This window comes from Gopherus evgoodei, unplaced genomic scaffold, assembly GCF_007399415.2.
Source record: "Gopherus evgoodei ecotype Sinaloan lineage unplaced genomic scaffold, rGopEvg1_v1.p scaffold_88_arrow_ctg1, whole genome shotgun sequence".
In the NCBI taxonomy this organism is placed as follows: Eukaryota; Metazoa; Chordata; order Testudines; family Testudinidae; genus Gopherus; species Gopherus evgoodei.
Genome location: NW_022060109.1, coordinates 246475 through 269000, shown reverse-complemented (window position 1 = coordinate 269000; position 22526 = coordinate 246475). Strand labels below are relative to the sequence as shown.

Below are 22526 nucleotides of genomic sequence, written 5' to 3'. Positions count from 1 at the left end.
TGGGAAAACGTCTGATTGCCGCAATACGGGTGTGATGCCTTTTCCCACCAGTGGAGGATGACATTGGGAAAGCGTCTGATTGCCGCAATACGGGTGTGATGCCTTTTCCCATCAGCGGAGGGCGACATTGGGAAAACTGTTCGAAACATCCCCTTCCATTACCCAACGGACGATACGCTTTTCGACCGCTGGGTCCCATCGGGAAAGGACGTTCTGGGCGAGACCTTCCATTTGCAATAAAAAAATTAATTGGGTATCCTGCCCTCTTCCAGCGGAGGACGGAGACATTGGGCCGTCGCCCCCTGGTGTGAGACCACCAAGCGGCGACACGGTCACGTTGGGAGAGACTATTACATACGCCACTTTCCCTTGCAATAAAAAGATGGCGTGTTCCTCTTTCCCACCAGGAGGTGGTGACATTGTCACACTGAGGGGGGGGAGATGGTTCTGCCACCGTATAGTTGATACCCTTTCTCCCCACTAGGTGTCAACGCTGTCACAGCAGGAGGGAGTGTCCTAGACGTCACCTTCTGCGGCACGTACCGGGGCGTTGTACCTTCTTTGACCACCAGGGGGTGACATTGTCATGGGGGGGGAAGAGAGCCAGCCGTTCCGGATTTCTTCACTGTTTCGATGGAAATGAGAAGCCAATCCGGGGGGGAGTGGAAGTGAGGGGCGACCGGGAACTCCACCCCCTTTTCCCACCGGCCCCTCCCCCTCCAACATGCCAAATTCTGTAGGACGTAGCCCTGCAGCAACAGGAGACAGAGCCAGTCACGAGGAATCTGGATCCAGACTCCAGGACAATCGCCCGGGGTGGGGGGTACATGCCGGGGGGGATGCTTGATGGACACCTGTTGTATTTTATTGCTTAGTGGCAGAGGGAGGGGGAATATGTCGGGATGGGGGGAGTCAAAGTCACTTTCTGTTCCCCTTAGGCCAGGCATTGGCCTAGGTTTTTAATTATCGGACTCGGATCCTCTGCCATGTGTCGCCCGCCTCCCAGAGCCGGGGAGAGAACCCAGGAGTCCTGGCTCCCAGCCCCCCTGCTCCAACCCACCAGCCCCCACTCCCCTCCCAGAGCTGGGGAGAGAACCCAGGAGTCCTGGCTCCCAGCCCCCCCCTGCTCTGACCCACCAGCCCCCACTCCCCTCCCAGAGCTGGGGAGAGAACCCAGGAATCCGGGTTCCCAGCCCACCCATCCCCCACTCCTGCTACAACCCAGTGCACCCCATTCCCTTCCTAAAGTCAGGACTCCTGGGTTCTCTCCCCAGCTCTGGGAGGGGAGTGGGGGCTGGTTGGTCAGAGCAGGGGGGGCTGGGAGCCAGGACTCCTGGGTTCTCTCCCTGGCTCTGGGAGGGGAGTGGGGGCTGGTGGTTAGAGCAGGGGGGCTGGGAGCCAGGACTCCTGGATTCTCTCCCTGGTTCAATATTTTCCCAGCCATGACGGGAGGAGCATCACCTGGCTACACCCCGCTAGCCAGTCTGGCCACCAGCCATATCCAGGGTAAATACCAACAGCCCCCCCTAGACGGGAGGGGGCAAAGAAAGAGCCATAACTAGCTGCGAAGGGGGGGGTCTCCCATCCCCTCCCCTCTCCCCATGACAGGCAATAACAGGTGATTGGAAGAACTCAGGAATATGGGGGGATCCCCTCTGCCCCCCTCCCAGGAGAATTGCCCCTCGTGATGCCTGGGTGGAAGGTCCGTGGTGAGTGGGGGTCTACAGGGAGCCCACAAAGAGGCGATGGGGGGGGGGCTTGACATACAGGAGCGGTTGTGAGTCCGTCTAGTCTGCGAGAGGGAAGGGGGGTGGAGCAGCCAGCAGGGGGCAGCAAATACAGATATACACACACACACACACCCGGAGAGACTGACACACAGACACACACAGACTCTCTCTCTCTCTCTCTCACACACACACACACACACACACACACACACACACACACACACACAGACACGCGGAGAGACTGACACACAGACACACACAGACTCTCTCTCTCTCTCTCTCTCACACACACACACACACACACACACACACACACACACACACAGACACGCGGAGAGACTGACACACAGACACACACAGACTCTCTCTCTCTCTCTCTCACACACACACACACACACACACACACACACACACACACAGTGACCTCTACCTTCGTCTTTTCACTGGTGTCGGGGAGGGGGGCGCTCTCCCCTGGCAGGCAGGGACTGGCCCCAGGAAGGCACTAGGGGGCAGGGAGCAGGGCGGGGGGCTCAGCAGGGGGCGCTCTCCCCTGGCAGTGGGCTGGCCCCAGGGCGGCGCTAGGGGGCGCTGTGGGGTGGAGAGTGGGGCAGGGGCTGGCGCTAGGAGGCGCTGTGGGGCAGGGTGGGAGGCGGGGGCTGGCACTGTGGGGCAGGGAGGAGGCTGGGGGGTTCAGCAGGGGGCGCTCTCCCCCGGCAGGCAGGGCTGGCCCCAGGGTGGTGCTAGGGGGTGCTGTGGGGCAGGGAGCGGGGCAGGGGGCGCTCTCCCCTGGCGGTTGGGGCTGGCCCCGCCCGGATCATGCCACATGGGGTGAAGGACTCAGGTCACATGCATGACGGCGGGAGAGAATCTGGCTTGGGGGGCTCCGGAGATCGGGGGGTACCTCTCTTTCTCACGTGTGTATTTTGTACAACTAGCCGACATTGTGTATATCTCTGTACAGCTCTGACCCCCCACCCCAGGGCCCCAGCCTGCCCCCAACCATGTGTAGCGGGTGGGCGAGGAGAACACGGGACCCTCCTGGGCCCCCCCTTTCCTCTGGCCATACTCCCTAGGCCTCCCCTCATTCCCTTCCCCACCCCCAGTCTGGCTTACTGCCCCTCTCCCTCCTTTCTTACCCCCTACTCCCTCTCTGGCTCCTGCCTGCCCCTCCCCCTACTTCCCCTGGCCCCTCCTCTACAGCCCCTCCCTGTTATGGCCCCGCCCCTCTTCGGCCACGCCCCTTTATAGCTCCTCCTTCTTCTTCCTGCCCCTCCCCCACCCTGTCCCTGCACAGACAGCAATAAGGGCCTTGGCCTGCACCCTGGGGTCCCTGCATGGGTGCCAGCCCCTCCCTCTGCAATAACCCTCCCAGTGCAATGGGGCCAGCCCCTCCCGACCTGCACAACCAAGGGAATAAACCACATTTCTATGATTCTACCTGACTCCATGTGGCTCTGTGGGACTCCGAGCAGGGATCCGGCTCCAGGATTTACCCCTGTCCTCGGGGAGGGGCTGTGTGGGACTCCAAGCCGGAATCTGGCTCCGGGATTTACCCATGTCCGGGGGGCAAGGGCTGTGTGGGACTCCAAGCAGGGATCCGGCTCCAGAATTTACCCCTGTCCCAGGGGGAGGGGCTATGTGGGACTCTGAGCTAGGATCTGGCTCTGGGATTTACCCCTGTCCCAGGGGAAGGGGCTGTGTGGGACTTCAAGCTGGGATCTGGCTCCAGGATTTACCTCTGTCCCAGGGGGAGGGGCTGTGTGGGACTCCAAGCTGGGATCCGGCTCCAGGATTTACCCCTGTCCCGGGGGGAGGGGATGTGTGGGACTCCAAGCCGGGATCCGGCTCCAGGATTTACCCCTGTCCTCGGGGAGGGGCTGTGTGGGACTCCAAGCCTGGATCTGGCTCCGGGATTTACCCCTGTCCCAAGGGGAGGGGCTATGTGGGACTCCGAGCCGGGATCCGGCTCCAGGATTTACCCCTGTCCCAGGGGGAGGGGCTATGTGGGACTCTGAGCTGGGATCTGGCTCTGGGATTTACCCCTGTCCTAGTGGGGGGGGCCCGTGTGGGACTCCAAGCCGGGATCTGGCTCCGGGATTTCCCCGTCTTCAGGAGGGGAATAAGGGGCAGTTCTGGCTCCATTCCAGGGCTCTGGATCTGGGATTTACCCCATTCCCAGGGGCAGGGAGCAGCTACCCCCCAGCTCCAATCCAGGAGGGCGCTGTGATTCAGCTCCAGGATTTACCTGCCTCCGGGAGAAGTGGCTGCCATTTAACTCCATTCCAGGCCACACCTGGATCCAGTTCCAGGCCTTCCATCTCACCGGCGAGGGGGGACACGATCCAGCCCCGGGTTTTCCTCAGCCCCGCAGTGGTTGGAGCATTGGCCTGCTAAACCCAGGGTTGTGAGTTCAATCCCTGAGGGGGCCATTTGGGGAACTGGGGTAAAAATCTGGGGACTGCTCCTGCTTTGAGCAGGGGGTTGGACTAGATACCTCCCGAGGTACCTTCCCCCCAGATATGCGATGACACTGTTAAATTCTATAACCTGCCCAGGGGCCTTTCCAGGGCACAGGGGAATCCGGTTCCGGGTCTTCCCTGTCTCCAGGTGGCATCAGCCCCTGAAAGCCCCCCATCCACCCCTCTGCCTGTCCCCCACCTCCCACCCTCCATCTATCCCCATGCACCCCCTCTATCTATCTATCCATCCCCTATATCTGTCTATCCCCATGCACCCCCTCTATCTATCTATCTATCCCCATACACCCCCTCTATCTGTCCCTGTCCACTTCCTCTATCTATCTATCCCCATCTACTCCTCTATCTATCCCCATCCACCCCTCTATCTATCTATCTATCTATCCCCAGACACCCCCTCTATCTATCTATCTATCTATCTATCCCCATGCACCCCCTCTAGCTAGCTATCCCCATGCACCCCCTCTATCTATCTATCCGTCCCTGTCCACCTCCTCTATCTATCTATCCCCATCTACCCCTCTATCTATCTATCTGGCCTAATCTATCTGTCCCCATCCACCCCCTCTATCTATCTATCTATCTATCTATCTATCCCCATCCACCCCTCTATCTATCTATCTGGCCTAATCTATCTGTCCCCATCCACCCCCTCTATCTATCTATCTATCTATCCCCATCCACCCCCTCTATCTATCTATTTATCTATCCCCATCCACCCCTCTATCTATCTATATATCTGGCCTAATCTATCTGTCCCCATCCACCCCCTCTATCTATCTATCTATCTATCCCCATCCACCCCCTCTATCTATCTATTTATCTATCCCCATCCACCCCTCTATCTATCTATATATCTGGCCTAATCTATCTGTCCCCATCCACCCCCTCTATCTATCTATCTATCTATCTATCTATCCCCATCCACCCCTCTATCTATCTATCTATCTGGCCTCTACAGAGGCGCATGGGTTTGAATCCTGCTCGGAACCCTTCACCTCCCCTAGCAGGCTCTGGGTCCCAAAGGGTTAAAGATCCCTGCTTCCCCGCCCCCCCCCAGTCCAGAACAGGTGGCGCCTCCAGATTTCCCACGGCAGCTGTGGAACGTGGCCCCCTCCCCTGCCCCGGAACTCTCCACCCCCCCACACACACTCCAGTGACAGCTGGTGGGACCAATGGGGCGGCGGGTGGGGGGCAGGCAGGCTGGGTGGCAGCTGGGCCTCAAGGAGACAGACGGACACACGGACACAGCCATGGCACGGGCGCCCTCAGTGCTGGTGATCCTCTGGCTTCTCCCCACAGTGGGTAAGCCCCGCCCCGAGCCAGGCCCCAGCTAGAGAGTGGAGTGTGGGGCCAGAGAGGGGGCCCTCCAGGCAGGGACAGATGGGGCCCCCGGTAGAGCAGGTAGAGCCATGGGCACTGGGGCGAGATATGGGGACAGAGATCTGATGTAGATGTGGGGGCGGTAGAGGGATAGATAAAGGGGATGTGGGAGTGGATTGAGATGAATGGGTGGGTTGGGGGATGAATGGATGGGGGGATAGGGATGAATGGAAGGGTTGGGGGATGGATGGATGGGGATGAATGGGTGGGGGGAAGAATGGGTGTGTGGGATGGATTGGGATGAATGGGGTGGATGGGGATGAATGGGTGGCCTGGGGGATGGATGGGGTAGATAGGGAAGAAGGACGGATGGGGATGAATGGGAGGGTTGGGGGATGAATGGATGGGGATGAATGAGAGGGTTGGGGGATGAATGGGTGGGAGGAGGGGTGGATGGGGATGAATGGGTGAGGGGGATGGATGGATGGGTGAATGGGGAGATGAGGATGAATGGGGGGCATGGATGGATAGACAGAGGTTGTGTGGAGATAGATGTATGGGTGGGAGTGAATGGATAGATAGATCCTAGGGGTTGTATGGGGATGGATAGATAGAGGGGTGTGGGGACAGACAGACTGAAGGCTGTGGGGGGACAGCCAGCCAGATGGATGGATGGAAGGAAGGATTGAAAGATGGATAGAGACATAGAGGTGCCCGGGCGGGGGGTGGGGATGGATGGATGAGGAGAGAGGGATAGAGACAGAGGTGTGTCTGGGTGGGGATGGATAGGCAGAGGGGCTGTGGGGACAGACAGATTGATGGGTGTGGGGGGATGGAGGGATGGGTGGAGAGATAAAGGTGTGTCTGGGTGGGGATGGATAGAGGGAACGTGTGGGGAGGGATGAATGGATGAGGAGAGAGGGATAGAGACGGAGGTGTGTCTGGGTGGGGATGGATAGGCAGAGGGGCTGTGGGGACAGACAGATTGACGGGTGTGGGGGGATGGAGGGATGGGTGGAGAGATAAAGGTGTGTCTGGGTGGGGATGGATAGAGGGAATGTGTGGGGAGGGGGGAATGGATGGATGGATGGATAGATAGTCGGCTCAGTAGTTAGCTATGTCCCATGGAGCAGTACCAGGCTGCAGGGGGGTGTGAGGGGGAAACACACACACACACACACACACACACACACACACACACACACACACACACACAAACACACACACATTTTCTCTCTCCCGGCAGTGGCGGGCGGCTTGGAGACCGAGGAGCGTCTCCTGGAGAAGCTGTTTGAGAACTACAACCCCAACGTTCGCCCCGCCCGCACCCTCACCGACAAGGTGTTCGTCCGGGTGGGCATGTCGCTCTCGCAGCTCATCAGCTTGGTGAGGAACCAGAGTTCTAGATCCGCCACACACACCCCTGGAATGTTCTAGACCAGGTTCTAGGTTGTCCTGGGCCAGAGTTCCTGGTCCTTTGCTGGCAAAAAAGAGAACATGTTCTAGATTAGCTTACACATGGGATGGTGGATGAGCCACTCATATTGTTCTAGACCATGTTCTAGACCAGTCTAGTGCCTGTAGCTCCTGGTCCTTGATGGCCCAAAGGGACTGCAATCTAGATTGGCTTTTGGGGGGGGACCTTTTCTAGCTCAGCTGTATGGCATGGCCATGCGCACTGCCCAGAGAAGACCGTCCTCTAGGCTTCCTCCCTGATGACGTTCCAGACTGGTTACCGAGGCTATTTCAGGCTGGGTTCTAGAGTGGCCTAGAACACAGCAACTCCTGATCGATACTGGCCAGTGGGTGCTGTGTTCTGAGGTGACCTCCTTGGCAGCAGCCTAGACCAATCACCGCCCCCCAGTGCTATCTAGAGCAGCCTAGAACATGACCCTGTGTCCTAGATGGTCTCCCCAGTGACGTTCCAGAGCTATTCTAGCCCATGTTCTAGAGCGGCCTAGCGCACCTCTGCTCCTGTGCTGCACCGACTGTGTTCTAGATTAGCTTTCCAGTAGTTTCTTTCAGGCCAGGGCCCAAAGCCACACTACAGCGACCTAGAACGCAGTTGCTTCGGCTGTGACGCCTGGGCCTCTCGCTCTAGATTTCTTTCTTGAGGCAGCTAGCGCCCGTGGGGGGAAGGCAGCAGGATCTCCGACTCTGGCACGGAGAGGGTTAAGGACCTCTCGCCAGCCCCCTTGGCCCACGGACAGAGACAGCAGCTGTCACGGAGCCCATCCCAGGCACTTTATAAATAGCAGTGGACGGGGAACGGGGGGAGGAAATTGGGCTGGAGGGGGAGGGGACACTGGATAAGTTCATGGGGTTGGCACACCAGGCGGGAGTCCATCTCAGCCCCATCTATCTGCCCACCAAAAACCAACCCCCACTGGCCAGTCTCCCCCGAAAGGGCCCTATTCCTCCCAACATACCTCCACTAGGAGGGGCATTCTCAAGGGGGTTACACGGGGGAGGTACCAATACTGGGGAGGGGGCAGGATTCTGGAGGTGGAGGGGGTATCCCCCGAATGACTTTTTAACCTTTTCTCACCCCCACCCTCCCAGAATGAAAAAGACGAGGAGCTGACCACGAAGGTGTATATGGACCTGGTGGGTACCTTCCCCCCACCCACCCCAAACTATTTCCATGCCTACTGCCCCCCACATATCCCATCCCAGATGGGGAGGGGGGGCTGCGTTCCCTAGTCTGCCTCTTCACACCTGGGCAGGTAGCTGACTCCACCTAATGGCTACTGGGGGAAGTGCAGGAGTAGATTTCTAGTTGTGTGTTGTGGGGGGGGGCTCTGTGGGTTATAAAAGGGGGGACAATGAGGAAAGGTGCCCCAGCTCTGCTTCCTTATTTATAACAGCAGCCAGGCGGGGGGCTGGTCCATTCCCAGCTCAGCCACAGACGGCGGGCAGATCACTGTGTGCCTCAGTTTCCCCATTTGTGCCATGGGGCAAACAGCCCTGCCTGGCCTCACAGGATGGGGTGGGGCTGGGAGGACAAACACAGGGGGAGGAGTTATTTCTTTCTTTCTTTCACTCTTATCCTTACATTTTTTCACACTCATCTTTTCTCTTCCTTCCTTCCTTCCTTCCTTTCTTTGTCTTTCTTTCTTTCACACTCAATTCTTTTTTCTTACTTTCTTTCACACTCATTCTTACTCATTCTTTCTTTATTTCACATTCATCTTTCTTTCTTTCTTTCTTTCTTTCTTTCTTTCTTTCTTTCTTTCTTTCTTTCTTTCTTTCCCACTCACCCTGTCTCTTTCCCCTCCCGTCCACCCCTCCCTGTCGGCCACACTCAGGAGTGGACAGACTATCGCCTGAGCTGGAACGTGTCCGACTTCGACGACATCACGTCCATCCGGACCTCGTCCGACAAAGTCTGGCTCCCAGATATCTACCTCATGAACAAGTGAGCCGGGCGAGGGGCCGGGGCTGGGGGGGCAGCCCGAGGCCCTAGCACAAGCTGAGCGCGGTGTGCGAATAGGACAGGGGGTGTCCTTTGCCCAAGTGGCGCCCCCTCTTTCTTTCTTTCTTTCTTTCTTTCTTTCTTTCTTTCTTTCTTTCTTTCTTTCTTTCTTTCTTTCTTTCTTTCAGTAACGATGGGAATTTCGACATCGCATTGGCTGTGAATGTTTTGGTGTCGCACGTTGGGGCCGTTCGCTGGCTTCCCCCAGCTCTCTACCGCAGCAGCTGCAGCATCCAGGTGAGCTGGGCGCGGGGCTGCAGAGGGCTCCCAGCAGGGGGCGCTGTTCAGAGAGGCTCAGTGGGGGGGGCAGTGCTGCAGGGGCCCAGCAGGGGGCGTGGTGCTGCAGGGAGCAGAGGGGCCCAGCAGGGGGCACGGTGCTGCAGGGGCCCAGCAGGGGGCGCGGTGCTGCAGGGAGCAGAGGGGCCCAGCAGGGGGGCGCCATACCGAGGGCTCCAGCAGGGGGCGCTGTTCAGAGGGGCTCAGCAGGGGAGGCAGTGCTGCAGGGGCCCAGCAGGGGGCGCGGTGCTGCAGGGAGCAGAGGGGCCCAGCAGGGGGGCGCCATACCGAGGGCTCCAGCAGGGGGCGCTGTTCAGAGGGGCTCAGCAGGGGAAGCAGTGCTGCAGGAGCAGAGGGGCCCAGCAGGGGGCAGAAGGATCCAGCAGGGGGCACCGTGCTGAGGGGGCCAGCAGGGGGCAGAGGGGATCAATAGGGGGCGTGGTGCCGAGGGGCTCCAGCAGGGGGCACGGTGCTGCAGGGGGCAAAGGGGCCCAGCAGGAGGCAGAGGGGCCCAGCAGGGGGCGCCATGCAGGGGGCCCAGCAGGGGCGAGGTGCCGAGGGTCCAGCAAGGGGCACCATGCAGGGGGGCCTAACAGGGGTGCGGTGCTGAGGGTCCAGCAGGGGGCACCATGCAGGGGGCCCAGCAGGGGATGCCGTGCCGAGGGTCCAGCAGGGGGCGCCATGCAGGGGGCCCAGCAAGGGCGAGGTGCTGAGGGTCCAGCAGGGGACACCATGCAGGGGGCCCAGCAGGGGCGAGGTGCTGAGGGTCCAGCAGGGGACACCATGCAGGGGGCCCAGCAGGGGGTGCGGTGCGAGGGTCCAGCAGGGGGCGCCATGCAGGGGGGCCCAGCAGGGGCGTGGTGCCGAGGGTCCAGCAGGGGACGCCATGCAGCGGGGCCCAGCAGGGGCGTGGTGCCGAGGGTCCAGCAGGGGGCGCCATGCAGGGGGATCAGCAGGGGCACGGTGCCGAGGGTCCAGCAGGGGGCGCCATGCAGGGGGCCCAGCAGGGGGTGCCGTGCTGAGGGTCCAGCAGGGGGCGCCATGCAGGGGGGCCTAGCAGGGGTGCGGTGCCGAGGGTCCAGCAGGGGGCATCATGCAGGGGGGCCCAGCAGGGGCGAGGTGCCGAGGGTCCAGCAGGGGGCGCTGCATCCACACCATCTCTCCCATGCCCAGGTGACCTACTTCCCCTTCGACTGGCAGAACTGCAGCATGGTGTTCCAGTCGTACGCCTACAGCGCCGCCGAGCTCGGCCTCCTGCACCCGCTGGGCGAGGACGGGCGCGAGGTGCGCGAGATCGTCGTCTTCGACAACACCTTCATTGGTGAGCCGGGCATGCTGCACCCACAGCTACACACACACACACACACACACACACACACACACACACACACACAGAGCTGCACACACAGCTACACACAGACACACAGACACACATACACAGCTACACACAGACACACACATACAGACACAGAGCTACACACAGACACACACAGCCGCACTCACAGCTACACACACAGAGCTATACACGCACACACACACACAGCTACACACACACAGCCGCACCCACAGCTACACACACAGAGCTACGCACCCACAGCTACACACACAGAGCTACACGCAGACACACACACACACACATACACAGAGCTACACACAGACTCACACAGCTACACACACACAGAGCTACACACACACACACACAGATACACACACACAACTACAGAGTGACGCACACAGCTACACACAGAGAGAGACACGCACACACACACACAGCTACACACAGACACACACACACAGCTACGCAGACTCACACACAACTACACAAAAATACACACACAGCTATGCGCATATAGATCTACACACACACAGACAGACAGATACACACAGCTACTCATGCACAGCTACACACTGACACACACAGAGCTACACAGAGAGAGAGAGAGACGCACACACACACAGCTATGCACACACACACACAGCTACACACAGATGCACACAGAGCTACACATGCACATAGCTACACACAGACACACACAGCTACACACACACACACACACACAGCTACAGAGTGACGCACACAGCTACACACAGAGAGAGACACGCAGACACACACACAGCTACACACACACACACAGCTACGCAGACTCACACACAACTACACACAGATACACACACAGCTATGCACATATAGATCTGCACACACACAGACAGACAGATACACACAGCTACTCATGCACAGCTACACACAGATGCACACAGAGCTACACACGCACACAGCTACACACAGACATAAACACACAGCTACACACAAAGACACACAGCTACATGCACTCACAGCTACACACACACAGCTACACAGAGACACACACAGAGCTACACTCATACACACAGCTACACACGCACACAGTTACACACAGAGACACACACAGCTACACACAGAGAAACACACATACACAGAGCAACACACACAGCTACACACAGAGACAGCTACACACAGAGAGACGCACACAGCTACATGCACACAGAGCTACACATTCACACACATCACAGAGTCACACATGCACAATCACAACACACAGAGCTATACAGACACACACACACACACAGCTACACACACAAGCTACAAGTGCACAATCAAAACACACACCTACACAAACACACTCACAGCTACACATGCACACAACACACAGAGCTACACACACACACAGCCATGCATACACAACCACAAGACACACGCAAATAGAGTTACACACACACCTACACATGCACAGCCATGCACACAACACACCATCATCTCAAACACGCACAGAGCTACACACATGGCCATCTCTCTGTCACACACACACAGCCAGGTATGCACAACCACAACACACACAGAGCTACAGAGAGAGAGAGGTACACACACACAGCCATATCTCACATGCCACCACAACACACAGAGCAACACACATACACTGACAACCACTACATGCACACAGGAACAACCACAACATACAGCTCCACACACCCATACAGTGTCACACACATGACCACAACACACCCAGAGCAACGCACACACACAGCCATGATGCACGCAACAAAACACACCCAGAGCGATACACAGGCAAAGCCACAATCCACACAGGCAGAATGACACCCAGCCACACCACAAACACAGTGACACATGCACAAAGCCACCTCACACACAGAGTGACACACATCGAGCGACACACATGCAACATGACACACACAGCGCCAGCTATGCACACCCGCACACACACACACACAGTTACTTGACACACAGACACAACCTGCACAGCATCACACAGCCAATCCCTGCACATTCAGGGTAGTGATCCCACTTCTGCCACCAATGGTCTCTGGGCCGCACTCCCCTGCCACTCCTAGTGGGGTGACTCCGGATTGGCACCCCTTTGCCCCTGACCCGCTCCTTTGCCCTCCAGACAACGGGCAGTGGGAGATCCGGCACAAGCCGGCACGGCGCAACACGCTGCCCGGGGATTCACAACACGAGGACCTGACCTTCTATCTCATCATCCGCCGCAAACCGCTCTTCTACATCATCAACGTCATCATCCCCTGCATCCTCATCACCATCCTGGCCATCTTCGTCTTCTACCTGCCCCCTGACGCCGGTGGGTGCCGGGTAGACGGGCACAGGTTGCCCCTGGGGCAGTGGGGGGCAAGGGAAGGGCTGGACCCATTCCAGGGGGCAGGAACCTGGTGCCAGGTTTTCCTCTCATCCCAGGAACTGCCTCCTTTCCAGGGGAGGGGAGGAATCCAGTGCCAGGACTCCGGTCTCCCTGAGCAGACCTGAGTCCATCCTAGGTGGGCACCTTGGCAGACCAGAGGCCATGTTAGATGGGCACCAGAATCCCCTGTGCCCGGAGAGAGACCAGAGACCATGTTAGATGGGCACCAGAATCCCCTGTGCCAGGAGAGAGACCAGAGACCATGTTAGATGGGCACCAGAATCCCCTGTGCCTGGAGAGAGACCAGAGACCATGTTAGATGGGCACCAGAATCCCCTGTGCCAGAAGAGAGACCAGAGGCCATGTTAGATGGGCACCAGAATCCCCTGTGCCAGGAGAGAGACCAGAGGCCATGTTAGATGGGCACCAGAATCCCCTGTGCCAGGAGAGAGACCAGAGGCCATGTTAGATGGGCACCAGAATCCCCTGTGCCAGGAGAGAGACCAGAGGCCATGTTAGATGGGCACCAGAATCCCCTGTGCCAGGAGAGGGACCAGAGGCCATGTTAGATGGGCCCCACAACCCCTCTCATGGGAAGAGACCAGAGGCCAGGCTAGATGGGCACAGGTCTCCCAGTTGTCCCCGGGCCTGGCTGATGCCCCTCCATGGTCTCTGCGCAGGGGAGAAGATGACCCTGTCTATCTTCGCCCTGCTCACCCTCACCGTCTTCCTGCTACTGATGGCGGAGAAGGTGCCGGAGACGTCGCTGGCGGTGCCCATCATCGTCAAGTATCTCATGTTCACCATGATCCTGGTGACCTTCTCCGTCATCCTCAGCGTGGTGGTCCTCAACCTGCACCACCGCTCGCCCAAGACGCATGACATGCCCTTCTGGGTCCGGCAGGTAACGGGCCCCCTTCACCCCCGGCTCCCACCCGGCCCCAGGGCAGGGACTGGCTGGCTCAGGGGGGTGGGGAATGGGGCAGGGGCCTGTCCTCTCTAGGGGATGCCGGCCCCAGGGCGGGGGCTCACGGAGGGGTCCTGGATTCTCTCTCCTGGGCAGATTTTTATTCACCGGCTCCCACGGTACCTGGGGTTGCAGCGGCCGAAACCAGAGGCCATCCTGAAACCGCCCCCGGCCCCCAGACGGGAACTGGGGGTCAAGAGCAACCGAGGCACAGATGAGTATTTCATCCGCAAGCCCACCTGTGACTTCCTCTTCCCCAAGCCTAACAGGTCAGATGGGGGGCGCTGTGGGGCAGGGAGCGGGGCGGGGGCTCAGCAGGGGGCGCTTTCCCCTGGCAGGCGGGGCTGGCCCCAGGGCTGCTCTAGGGGGTGCTGTGGGGCAGGGAGCGGGGCGGGGGCTCAGCAGGGGGCGCTTTCCCCTGGCAGGCGGGGCTGGCCCCAGGGCTGCTCTAGGGGGAGCTGTGGGGCAGAGAGTGAGGCAGGGGGCTCAGCAGGGGGCGCTCTCCCCTGGCAGGCGGGGCTGGCCCCAGGGCTGCTCTAGGGGGTGCTGTGGGGCAGAGGTTTTCAGCATTTTCTTCCGTCTCTCTGAATTCCCCCGTGGAGTTTCAGCCAGATGTGAGGTTCCCCTTTTCTTCCTGGCCTAAAAGGCTATGCAGGTGTTAAGCAGCCCTCATGCCCTGCCCCAGAGGTGGGTGCATCTGAGCGCTGCAAGGGGTCCCTGGGTAACTAGCCACCCCGCCCCAGAGGTGGGCGCATCTCCTGGGCCCCGGTGGAGGTCTTCACGCCCTCTTCCCGGTGATCTCTTCAGGTTCTCCCAGGACCCCTTCTCGCAGGACCTGAGGCGGTTCATCAACGGGCCAAGCGAATGCCTCGTCCTGCCGCCCGACCTCAAGTCTGCCATGGACGCCGTCACCTACATCGCCCGGCAGCTGCAGGACCAGGAGGACTACGACACGGTGAGTGGGGACCGGCCGGCTGCCCATCACCCATGGACTCTGGCTCCGGCCCCAGCCAACACGCCCCCGCCCCCCCGGTCCCTGGGATTAGAGTTTGTCTGTCTGTCCAGCACCGAGCACAGTGGGCTGGTTTGGGAGGGATGGGGGCCCCTATGGGTCAGGGTTAAGGGGGGATCAGTGGGGCAGGCTTGAAGGGTGGGGAAGATTGCTGAGGGGTTGGTGGGGCAGGCTTGGGCCAATGGGGCAGGTTTAAGGGGATCCGTGGGGCAAGTTTAGGGGCCAAGGCATCAAAGTGAGGGGGGCGTGAGGCAGGACTAGGGGACTGGTGGGGCGGGGTTAGAGGCCAGTGGGTCAAGTTTAGGGGGGTCTTAGGGGTCTGTGGGGCAAGGTTGGGAGCCGCTATGGGTCAGGGTTAAGGGGGGCCAATGGGGCAGGCTTGGGGGGTTGGGGAGGTTTATGGGGGTCAGTGGGACAGGGTTGGGGGCCACAATGGGGCAGGGTTACGGGGCAGCCAAAGAGGCAGACTTTGGGGGTGGTGGGAAGGTATATGGTGGTCAGTGGGGCAGGGTTGGGGGCTATGATAGGCCAGGGTTATGGGCCGCCAATGGGACAGGCTTAGGGGGTGGTGGGGAGGTTTATGGGGGGTCAGTGGGGCTAGGTTGGGGGTCGCTAGGTGCACCTACTAGGCAGAGCATTAGGGGGCTGCAAGGATCAGCCCCCCCATGTCACTCCCCCGGGACCCCCATCTCCCCCCAGCTCAAGGAGGACTGGCAGTATGTGGCGATGGTCGTCGACCGTCTTTTCCTCTGGACGTTCATCACCTTCACCAGCGTCGGGACCCTCACCATCTTCCTCGACGCCAGCTACAACCTGCCCCCCGAGCACCCCTTCCCGTAAATCCGGAGTCACTCCCAATCGTGTTCACAACCCGCCGGGGGGCAGCGGAGTGACTCCGGATTGACGCCCCGGGAGCTGGTGGGAGTCAGTTCTGCCCGTGACCTCCAGAGGGCGCTGTGAGGTGGTGCTTGTTTTCTGAGGCTGAATAAATCCCCCAGGTTGGTTCACAGTGAAAACGGGTCCTTCGGCGTCATTGAATCCGGTGTCTGATGGGTTAGAGCAGGAGGGGCTGGGAGCCCGGACTCCTGGGTTCTCTCCCCGGCTCTGGGAGAGGAGTGGGGGCTGGTGGGTTAGAGCAGGGGGGGGCTGGGAGCCCGGACTCCTGGGTTCTCTCCCCAGCTCTGGGAGAGGAGTGGGGGCTGGTGGGTTAGAGCAGGGGGGGGCTGGGAGCCCGGACTCCTGGGTTCTGTCCCCAGCTCTGGGAGAGGAGTGGGGGCTGGTGGGTTAGAGCAGGGGGGGCTGGGACCCAGGACTCCTGGGTTCTCTCCCTGGCTCTGGGAGGGGAGTGGGGGCTGGTGGGTTAGAGGGGGGAGGCGCTGAGACCCCGCACTCCTGGGTTCTCTCCCCGGCTCTGGGAGGGGAGTGGGGGCTGGTGGGTCAGAGCAGAGGGGGCTGGGAGCCAGGACTCCTGGGTTCTTTCCAGTGCCGAGGTAGCCACTTGCCTCAGGCACGCACAGCAGAGGGGTGCAGAACAAGACTGATTTTTCTTGTCTCCCTCCCCAACCGGGTCGGGCTTCTTGCCTCCCTGCAGGCGGCTGCCTGGAGAACAGGAACCCCGATACCTGCAAACCCCCCCCCGCCACCGGCAACCCCTTTCTGCGTGCCCCGGGACTTGGGCTGCAGCGATTCCAGGGCCGCCCCCACCTGACTCCTCCGGCCTGAGCCAGCCCAGGGCGGGAACGGGGCGAGCCTAGGGTGACCAAGCAGGACAGGGGGTGGGGGGTAATGGAGCCTATACGAGGCCTAGTCCACACTACAGCGTTAAATCGATTTAATGCTGTACCTGTCCACACTACAAGGCACTTTAAATCGATTTTAAGGGCTTTTAAAATCGATTTCTGTATTCCTCCCCAACGAGAGGAGTAACCCTAAAATTGATATTACTATATCGATTTAGGGTTAGTGTGGACGGAAATCGAAGTTATTGGTCTCATTCCTTTAATGTAGCTACCCAGAGTGCACCGCTGCGGAAATCGATGGTAGCCTAGGACCATGGACACACACCACCGAAGTAATGTGCCCTAGTGTGGACGCGTAAAACCGATTTTATAAAACCAGTTTTAATAATTTCGATTTTATGCTGTAGTGTAGACGTGGCCTTGTTGGTCACCCTAGGGGAGCCACTACCCAGTAACTCCAGCTTGTGCCCTGCGGCTTCGTCCTCCAGCGTAGCCCGGTGGGTTTAGTCCTTGGCGGCTCAGAACTGGCCCGAACCGCGGGGCTGGCAGGGGACAAGCCCGGCCCGGCTGCCAGGCGGGTTTTGGTAGGAGCCAGAGGCCGGTCCGGTGCGGATTGTGGAGCACCACGGTGGCACTGAGCAACCCCGAGCGCTACCCGGCGCAGCAGCTCCCGGCCCGGCTCAGGGGCCGGATCGCAGGGAGGCGGGGAGCTCGGGGCGCAGACTGGGCTGCCTCGGGCGTTTCCTGCTCCTGCCCAGCCCCTGCCACCCACCGGCTCGGGCGCCCCCTTCCCTGGGCACGGGCTGAAGCAATCGGGGCCGCTCCCCGGCTTGGGCTTCGCCCTGGCGCGCTTGCAGGGCCCCGAGCCAGATGCCCAGAGGATTCAGGGGGGCTGGGGTCTTTGGCCACAGGGGGTCCCGGGGCACAAGGACCCCCCCACTGCAGGTCTTCGGGGCAGTTCGGCGGCAGGTCCCAGGGCGGAAGGACCCCCCAGGGCAAGTCTTCGGGGCACTTTGGCAGTGGGTCCTGGAGCAGAAGGACCCCTCCCCACCGTGGGTCTTTGGGGCACTTTGGTGGCGGGTCCTGGAGTGGAAGGACCCCCCCGCGCCATCAAATTGCTGCCAAAAACCCATAGTGGAAGAAACTCCAGGGGCCCGGGCCCCACGAGAGTTTTCTGGGGCCCCCAGAGCGAGTCAAGGACCCTGCTCCAGGGGCCCCGAAAAACTCTTGTGGGGGCCTGGGGCAAATTGCCCCACTTACCCCCCTCGGGTGGCCCTGTGGCAGCAGCAGTGCGTCGTGCACGGGGGGCACCCTGGGGCCGCTTGTCCGTGCCACGGGGGGAGCAGCGCCCACACCTTGTGGCTGGCCCGGGCAGGCTCCGAGCGGGGGACACTGGGGATGGGGGCTGCCCCGTGGGGCACACAGAGCCTCCTGCAGGTGCCGCAGGGCGGACGCCCCCCAGCACCACAGCGGGGGAGGCCAGAAGCAGCTGGGTCATAGAGGGTGGGACGCTGCCATGTGGGGCCCACGTCCTGCTCTCCGGGGCTCCGCTCCCTCTCGGGCTGCCCCGCCCCAGCTCCTCAGCCCCCTGCCAGGCCGGTCCCCCGGCTCTGCCCTCCCGGGTCCCCGATGGTCCTGGAGGCGGGAGCCCCGGCTGGAGGGAGCCTGGGCCGAGGCACGGCCAGGAGCCCTGCCGCTTACCCCGACCCAGCTGGAGGCCAGAGGGGGAGCGGGTGGAGTCAGCACCGGTGGGGGGGAGCCCAGGGCTGGGGTGGCAGGGGGGGGACATCAGGGGGAAGGTGAGAGCCCAGGGCTGGCATGGGGGGGCAGCCAGAATTTCCTGGCGATTTCTTAGAGAACAGGCATCCTTAGTCCGAACACAAAAGCTCAGGACTGAACTGGGAGCAGAACCAAACGCTCTGATTGTTGGTCATTCAAACAATTTTTCCCCCCCCGAAGACTCCCCGGTTCAAACGGGTCCTGTGATTCCAATAAATAAACTTTCTATTGTCATTATTCCTGTTACTGACGTGTCCTCCGTTTTTTCACAAAGTAACGACTATGAAATTAGATGGAGGGCACAATTTTATGCGCAAAAAATAGTTAGTTACGGCTCTGGTTCCCTCCCCGGCTCTGGGAGGGGAGTGGGGTCCGGTGGTTAGAGCAGGGGGACTGGGAGCCAGGACTCCTGGGTTCTCTCCGCGGCTCTGGGAGGGGAGTGGGGGCTGGTGGGTCAGAGCAGGGGGGCTGGGAGCCCGGACTCCTGGGTTCTCTCCCTGGCTCTGGGAGGGGAGTGGGGTCTGGTGGTTAGAGCAGGGGGGCTGGGAGCCAGGACTCCTGGGTTCCATCCCCAGCTTGCGGCCATTGTGTGTTTTGAATTTCAGCTCCCCTCTGAACTACTAACCCCCCCCTCCCCTCCCACAGCTGGGGAGTGAACCCAGGAGTCCTGAATCCCACCCTACTCCCCTCTCAGACCTCAGTCCATGACCCAGGAGCCCTGGCTCCATTTTCCTCGCTCCCCATAACCCCCGGTGTAGGCCAGTCCCACCCTCAAACCCAGCCCTATTTCCTCCATCTCAAACTCAGTTGTGGCTGCAGACCTGTCCCCCCTGCCCCGCCAGGTCCCCTATTACTCTCTATGCGGGGAGATGGAGTCACCGTCCCTCTGGCCCCAAGCTCCTTTGCAATCAGAGGTTGCTTGGTGTCAGTAGTGGGATCCCCTCTCTTTGGTGGGAGCCGTGGGATGGCGCCTTCCTGCCAGGCGCCCCCTCCTGGCGCTGGAGCGAACTGATTCAGGGGTGGGACACAACTCCTCCCTCTTGTTGTGTAGCCCCGCCCCCACCTCGCCCTGGCAGCTGCTCTTAAAGGGGCAGCAGGAGTCCAAGGGTCGGGAAGGAAAAGAGGCAGAGGAAGGAGCTGGCACCATGAACTGCATCATCCGAGCGTGCACGGTGAAGGACTGCAAAGTCCTCATGCAGTTTATCAAGGTAAGGGGGGAGGGGTCCTGGATCCCAGCTCCCCCCCTGCTCTGACCCACCAGCCCCAACTCCCCTCCCAGAGCTGGGGAGAGAACCCAGGAGACCTGGCTCCCACCCTTCCCTGCTCTACCCACTAGGCCCCACTCCCTCCCCAAAGCTGGGGAGCGAACCCCAGGCTTCCCGAGGTTGGGGCAGGGAGAGGCTCAGGATGGGGGTCACAGGGGACTGGCCCTCAGGGGTGGGCGTCTGGGACCAGCGGCAGCTCTGGGGCACTCAGGTGGGTGCTGTCTCTTGCAGAACATTGCCATTGATTACGAGGTGCCCCCCACTGATGTGAAAGTCACTCTGGAAGGTAAGAGCCTTTGGGGGAGCGGTGGAGGGAGGGATGGGGGGCAGAGGGGGAGGAGTCCTGGGCAGAGGAGGAGGGATAGGGGGTCTGAGCTGTGAGGGGTGGTGGAGGGGGTCTCTGGCTCTGCACACCCCTTGCCCCATGGCTCTGGTTCCCTCCCATTCAGCAGTGCCCCCTCCCCAGTGCACTACTCTGGTGCCCCCCCTTTCCCACACCCCTGGGGGGGCACTCTGGGCCCTGACGAGTGTCTCTCCTTCCCCTGCCCAGCGCTGAGAGAGGACGGGTTCGGGGCGCGACCCCAATACGAGTGCTACCTGGCGGAGCTGCCCCCTGGGCAAACGAACGAGGAGGGTAGGTGTGTGCGCTGGTGCGACGCCGCCCCTGTTGGGGTGTGCGCATGTGCGAGGCTGCCCCCCTGCTGGTGTGTGCACGTGTGCGAGGCCCCCTGCTGGTGTGTGTGCTTGTGTGACGATGCCCCCTGCTGGTGTGTGCATGTGTGCGAGGCTGCCCCCTGCTGGTGTGTGTGCTTGTGTGACGATGCCCCCTGCTGGTGTGTGCGGCCGCCCCTATTGGTGTGTGTGTGCACGATGCCGCGCCCTGCTGGGGCGCACGCTCAGGCGACCCTGCCCCCTACTGGTGTGTTCATGTGTGCGAGGCCCCCTGCTGGTGTGTAATCACACGTGTAAGGCTGCTCACGATTGGTGTGCGCACTTGTGCACCACCGCACTGTGCTGGTCTGTGCACGCTCGTGCGACGCTGCCCCCTGCTGGTCCGTACGTGCTTGTGTGGCACTGCCCCTTGCTGCTGTGTGCGTTTCGACCCCACACTGGCTAGGATGCCGACGATACTCTGTGTGTCATGGGCCCTGTACAGCTACCGGCTGCTGTCGCTGGAGGTGGGTGGGTCTTGGGGTGAAGCCGGCAGATCCTGCCCCAGCCCAAGGCTCTGTCATTCCCCCGGCAGGTGGCAGTGCCGTGGGTTACGTCCTGTTCAGCTACACCTACAGCGCCTGGAAGGGCAGGAACCTCTACATAGACAATCTGTATGTCCAGCCTCAGTTCAGAGGTACGGCTGGGCCGAGCCCAGGGGGAGAACCCAGGCGTCCGGGCTCCCAGTCCCCCCTCCACTCTAACCCACCAGCCCCCACTCCCCTCCCAGAGCTGGGGAGAGAACCCAGGAGTCCTGGCTCCCTGCCCCCCTCCTCTAACCACCACCCCCACTCCCCTCCCAGAGCCAGGGAGAGAACCCAGGAGTCCTGGCTCCCAGCCCCCTCTACTCTAACCCACCAGCCCCCACTCCCTTCCCAGAGCTGGGGAGAGAACCCAGGAGTCCTGGCTCCCAGCCCCCTCCTGCTCTAACCACCAGCCCCCACTCCCCTCCTAGAGCTGGGGAGAGAACCCAGGCATCCGGCCTCACTTCTGTTGCTCCCACAGGCCAGCGGATCGGGAAGCAGCTGATAGAGAAGGCTGCCCAGGTGAGGTTTTGTTACTGGGGGAGGGGGCAAATGCTTATCTCTAACACCCCCACCCCACCCTGAACCCCTCAACTCTGACCTAGGGAGCCAACCCCTCTTTGCTGGGGTCACCACCCCCACCCCCCTCCTCCCTGACCAGTCCCAACCCGGATCGGCTGAGGCCTGGGCACTTCATCACTTCGGTTATGGGCCAGGATTAGGGTGACTAGCCAGTGTGTGTGAGAGACACCCAGCTCTCTGACCCCCACCATCGCACACCCCTTGCCATGTATCCTATGCCCTGCACTGCTGCCTGGTAGCAGAGATTCCCCCCACAGCAGTGGCTCTAACCCCTCTCTCTGTTACTCCACGTGTCCTATGCCCTGCATTGCCCTCAGGTAGTGGAGATTCCCCCTGCAGCAGCGAGTCTAACCCCTTTCTCTGCTCCTCCATGTGTCCTACTCCCCGTACTGCCCCCTGATAGCGGAGATCCCCCCCCCAGCAGTGAGGCTAACCCCTCTGTCTTTGCTGCCTCCTGCAGGCAGCAGTGAGCAAGGGCTGTGGCCAGCTCCGCATGCACGTGGCCAACTGGAAGGCGAAGGAAAAGGACTTCCTGGCCCGCCGGGGAGGCGAGGACCTGACGGCCAAGGAGGGCTGGAGCCTCTTCCACTTAGAAGAGGACGCCCTGCGGAGACTGGCAGCCCAGAGCACAATTTAGGGGCCTCGGGAGGGGGACAGGACAAAGCCCAGATGGGTTGGGGGGGCCAGGGGGTTCCCCAGAGGGGAGAGATCATCTCGGGGGGGGTGTCTCAGTGGCTGGGAGGAGGGAATTGTGACTCGGGGAGCTGGTTCTCCCAATGCCCCAACTCCCCCAAAAAATGACTGGGGGGTGGATGTGGGCCTGGCTGATAAAGTCAGGGTGATTTTTGCTGGGGGCCCCTAAAAACAGATGGTTTAATGGATATGGGGAATTGTAGTCAGGACTCTTGGGTTCCCGCCCCAGTTCTGGGAGGGGAGTGGGGGCTGGTGGGTCAGAGCAGGGGGGCTGGGAGCCA

The 22526-nt window shown here is 60.7% G+C and overlaps 2 protein-coding genes across 4 annotated transcripts; both read left to right on the top strand.

The window, feature by feature from the left end:
- The first annotated feature begins 5412 nt into the window (after positions 1-5412).
- CHRNB1 (cholinergic receptor nicotinic beta 1 subunit) lies at positions 5413-15956 on the top strand. Of its 3 annotated transcripts, none has more exons than XM_030548197.1 (11): positions 5413-5512; positions 6777-6916; positions 8093-8137; positions 8839-8948; positions 9134-9242; positions 10482-10602; positions 12725-12916; positions 13654-13877; positions 14037-14209; positions 14748-14895; positions 15652-15956. In XM_030548197.1, the coding sequence occupies exons 1-11, from the start codon at positions 5461-5463 to the stop codon at positions 15790-15792; spliced, it is 1455 nt and encodes a 484-aa protein (XP_030404057.1). In that variant the 5' UTR covers positions 5413-5460; the 3' UTR covers positions 15793-15956. The 3 variants fall into 3 exon arrangements, with proteins under 3 accessions (XP_030404057.1, XP_030404056.1, XP_030404058.1); XM_030548196.1 differs by having other exon boundaries at positions 10455-10602; XM_030548198.1 differs by having other exon boundaries at positions 5459-5508; positions 10455-10602.
- Positions 15957-19609: 3653 nt separating this feature from the next.
- Positions 19610-22189, top strand: LOC115644094 (diamine acetyltransferase 2-like). Its single transcript, XM_030548193.1, has 6 exons — positions 19610-19678; positions 19967-20021; positions 20286-20369; positions 20982-21083; positions 21452-21492; positions 22013-22189. The coding sequence occupies exons 1-6, from the start codon at positions 19616-19618 to the stop codon at positions 22187-22189; spliced, it is 522 nt and encodes a 173-aa protein (XP_030404053.1). The 5' UTR covers positions 19610-19615.
- Positions 22190-22526: the final 337 nt, after the last annotated feature.

Coding starts and splice junctions, on each gene's coding strand:
- CHRNB1 (XM_030548196.1), top strand. CDS start 5,461: ATGGCACGGGCGCCCTCAGTGCTGGTGATCCTCTGGCTTCTCCCCACA. Junction 5,513..6,776: donor CTGGCTTCTCCCCACAGTGG/GTAAGCCCCGCC, acceptor CTCTCCCGGCAG/TGGCGGGCGGCTTGGAGACC. Junction 10,603..12,724: donor CTTCGACAACACCTTCATTG/GTGAGCCGGGCA, acceptor TTTGCCCTCCAG/ACAACGGGCAGTGGGAGATC.
- LOC115644094 (XM_030548193.1), top strand. CDS start 19,616: ATGAACTGCATCATCCGAGCGTGCACGGTGAAGGACTGCAAAGTCCTC. Junction 20,022..20,285: donor TGTGAAAGTCACTCTGGAAG/GTAAGAGCCTTT, acceptor TCCCCTGCCCAG/CGCTGAGAGAGGACGGGTTC. Junction 21,084..21,451: donor TGTCCAGCCTCAGTTCAGAG/GTACGGCTGGGC, acceptor TTGCTCCCACAG/GCCAGCGGATCGGGAAGCAG.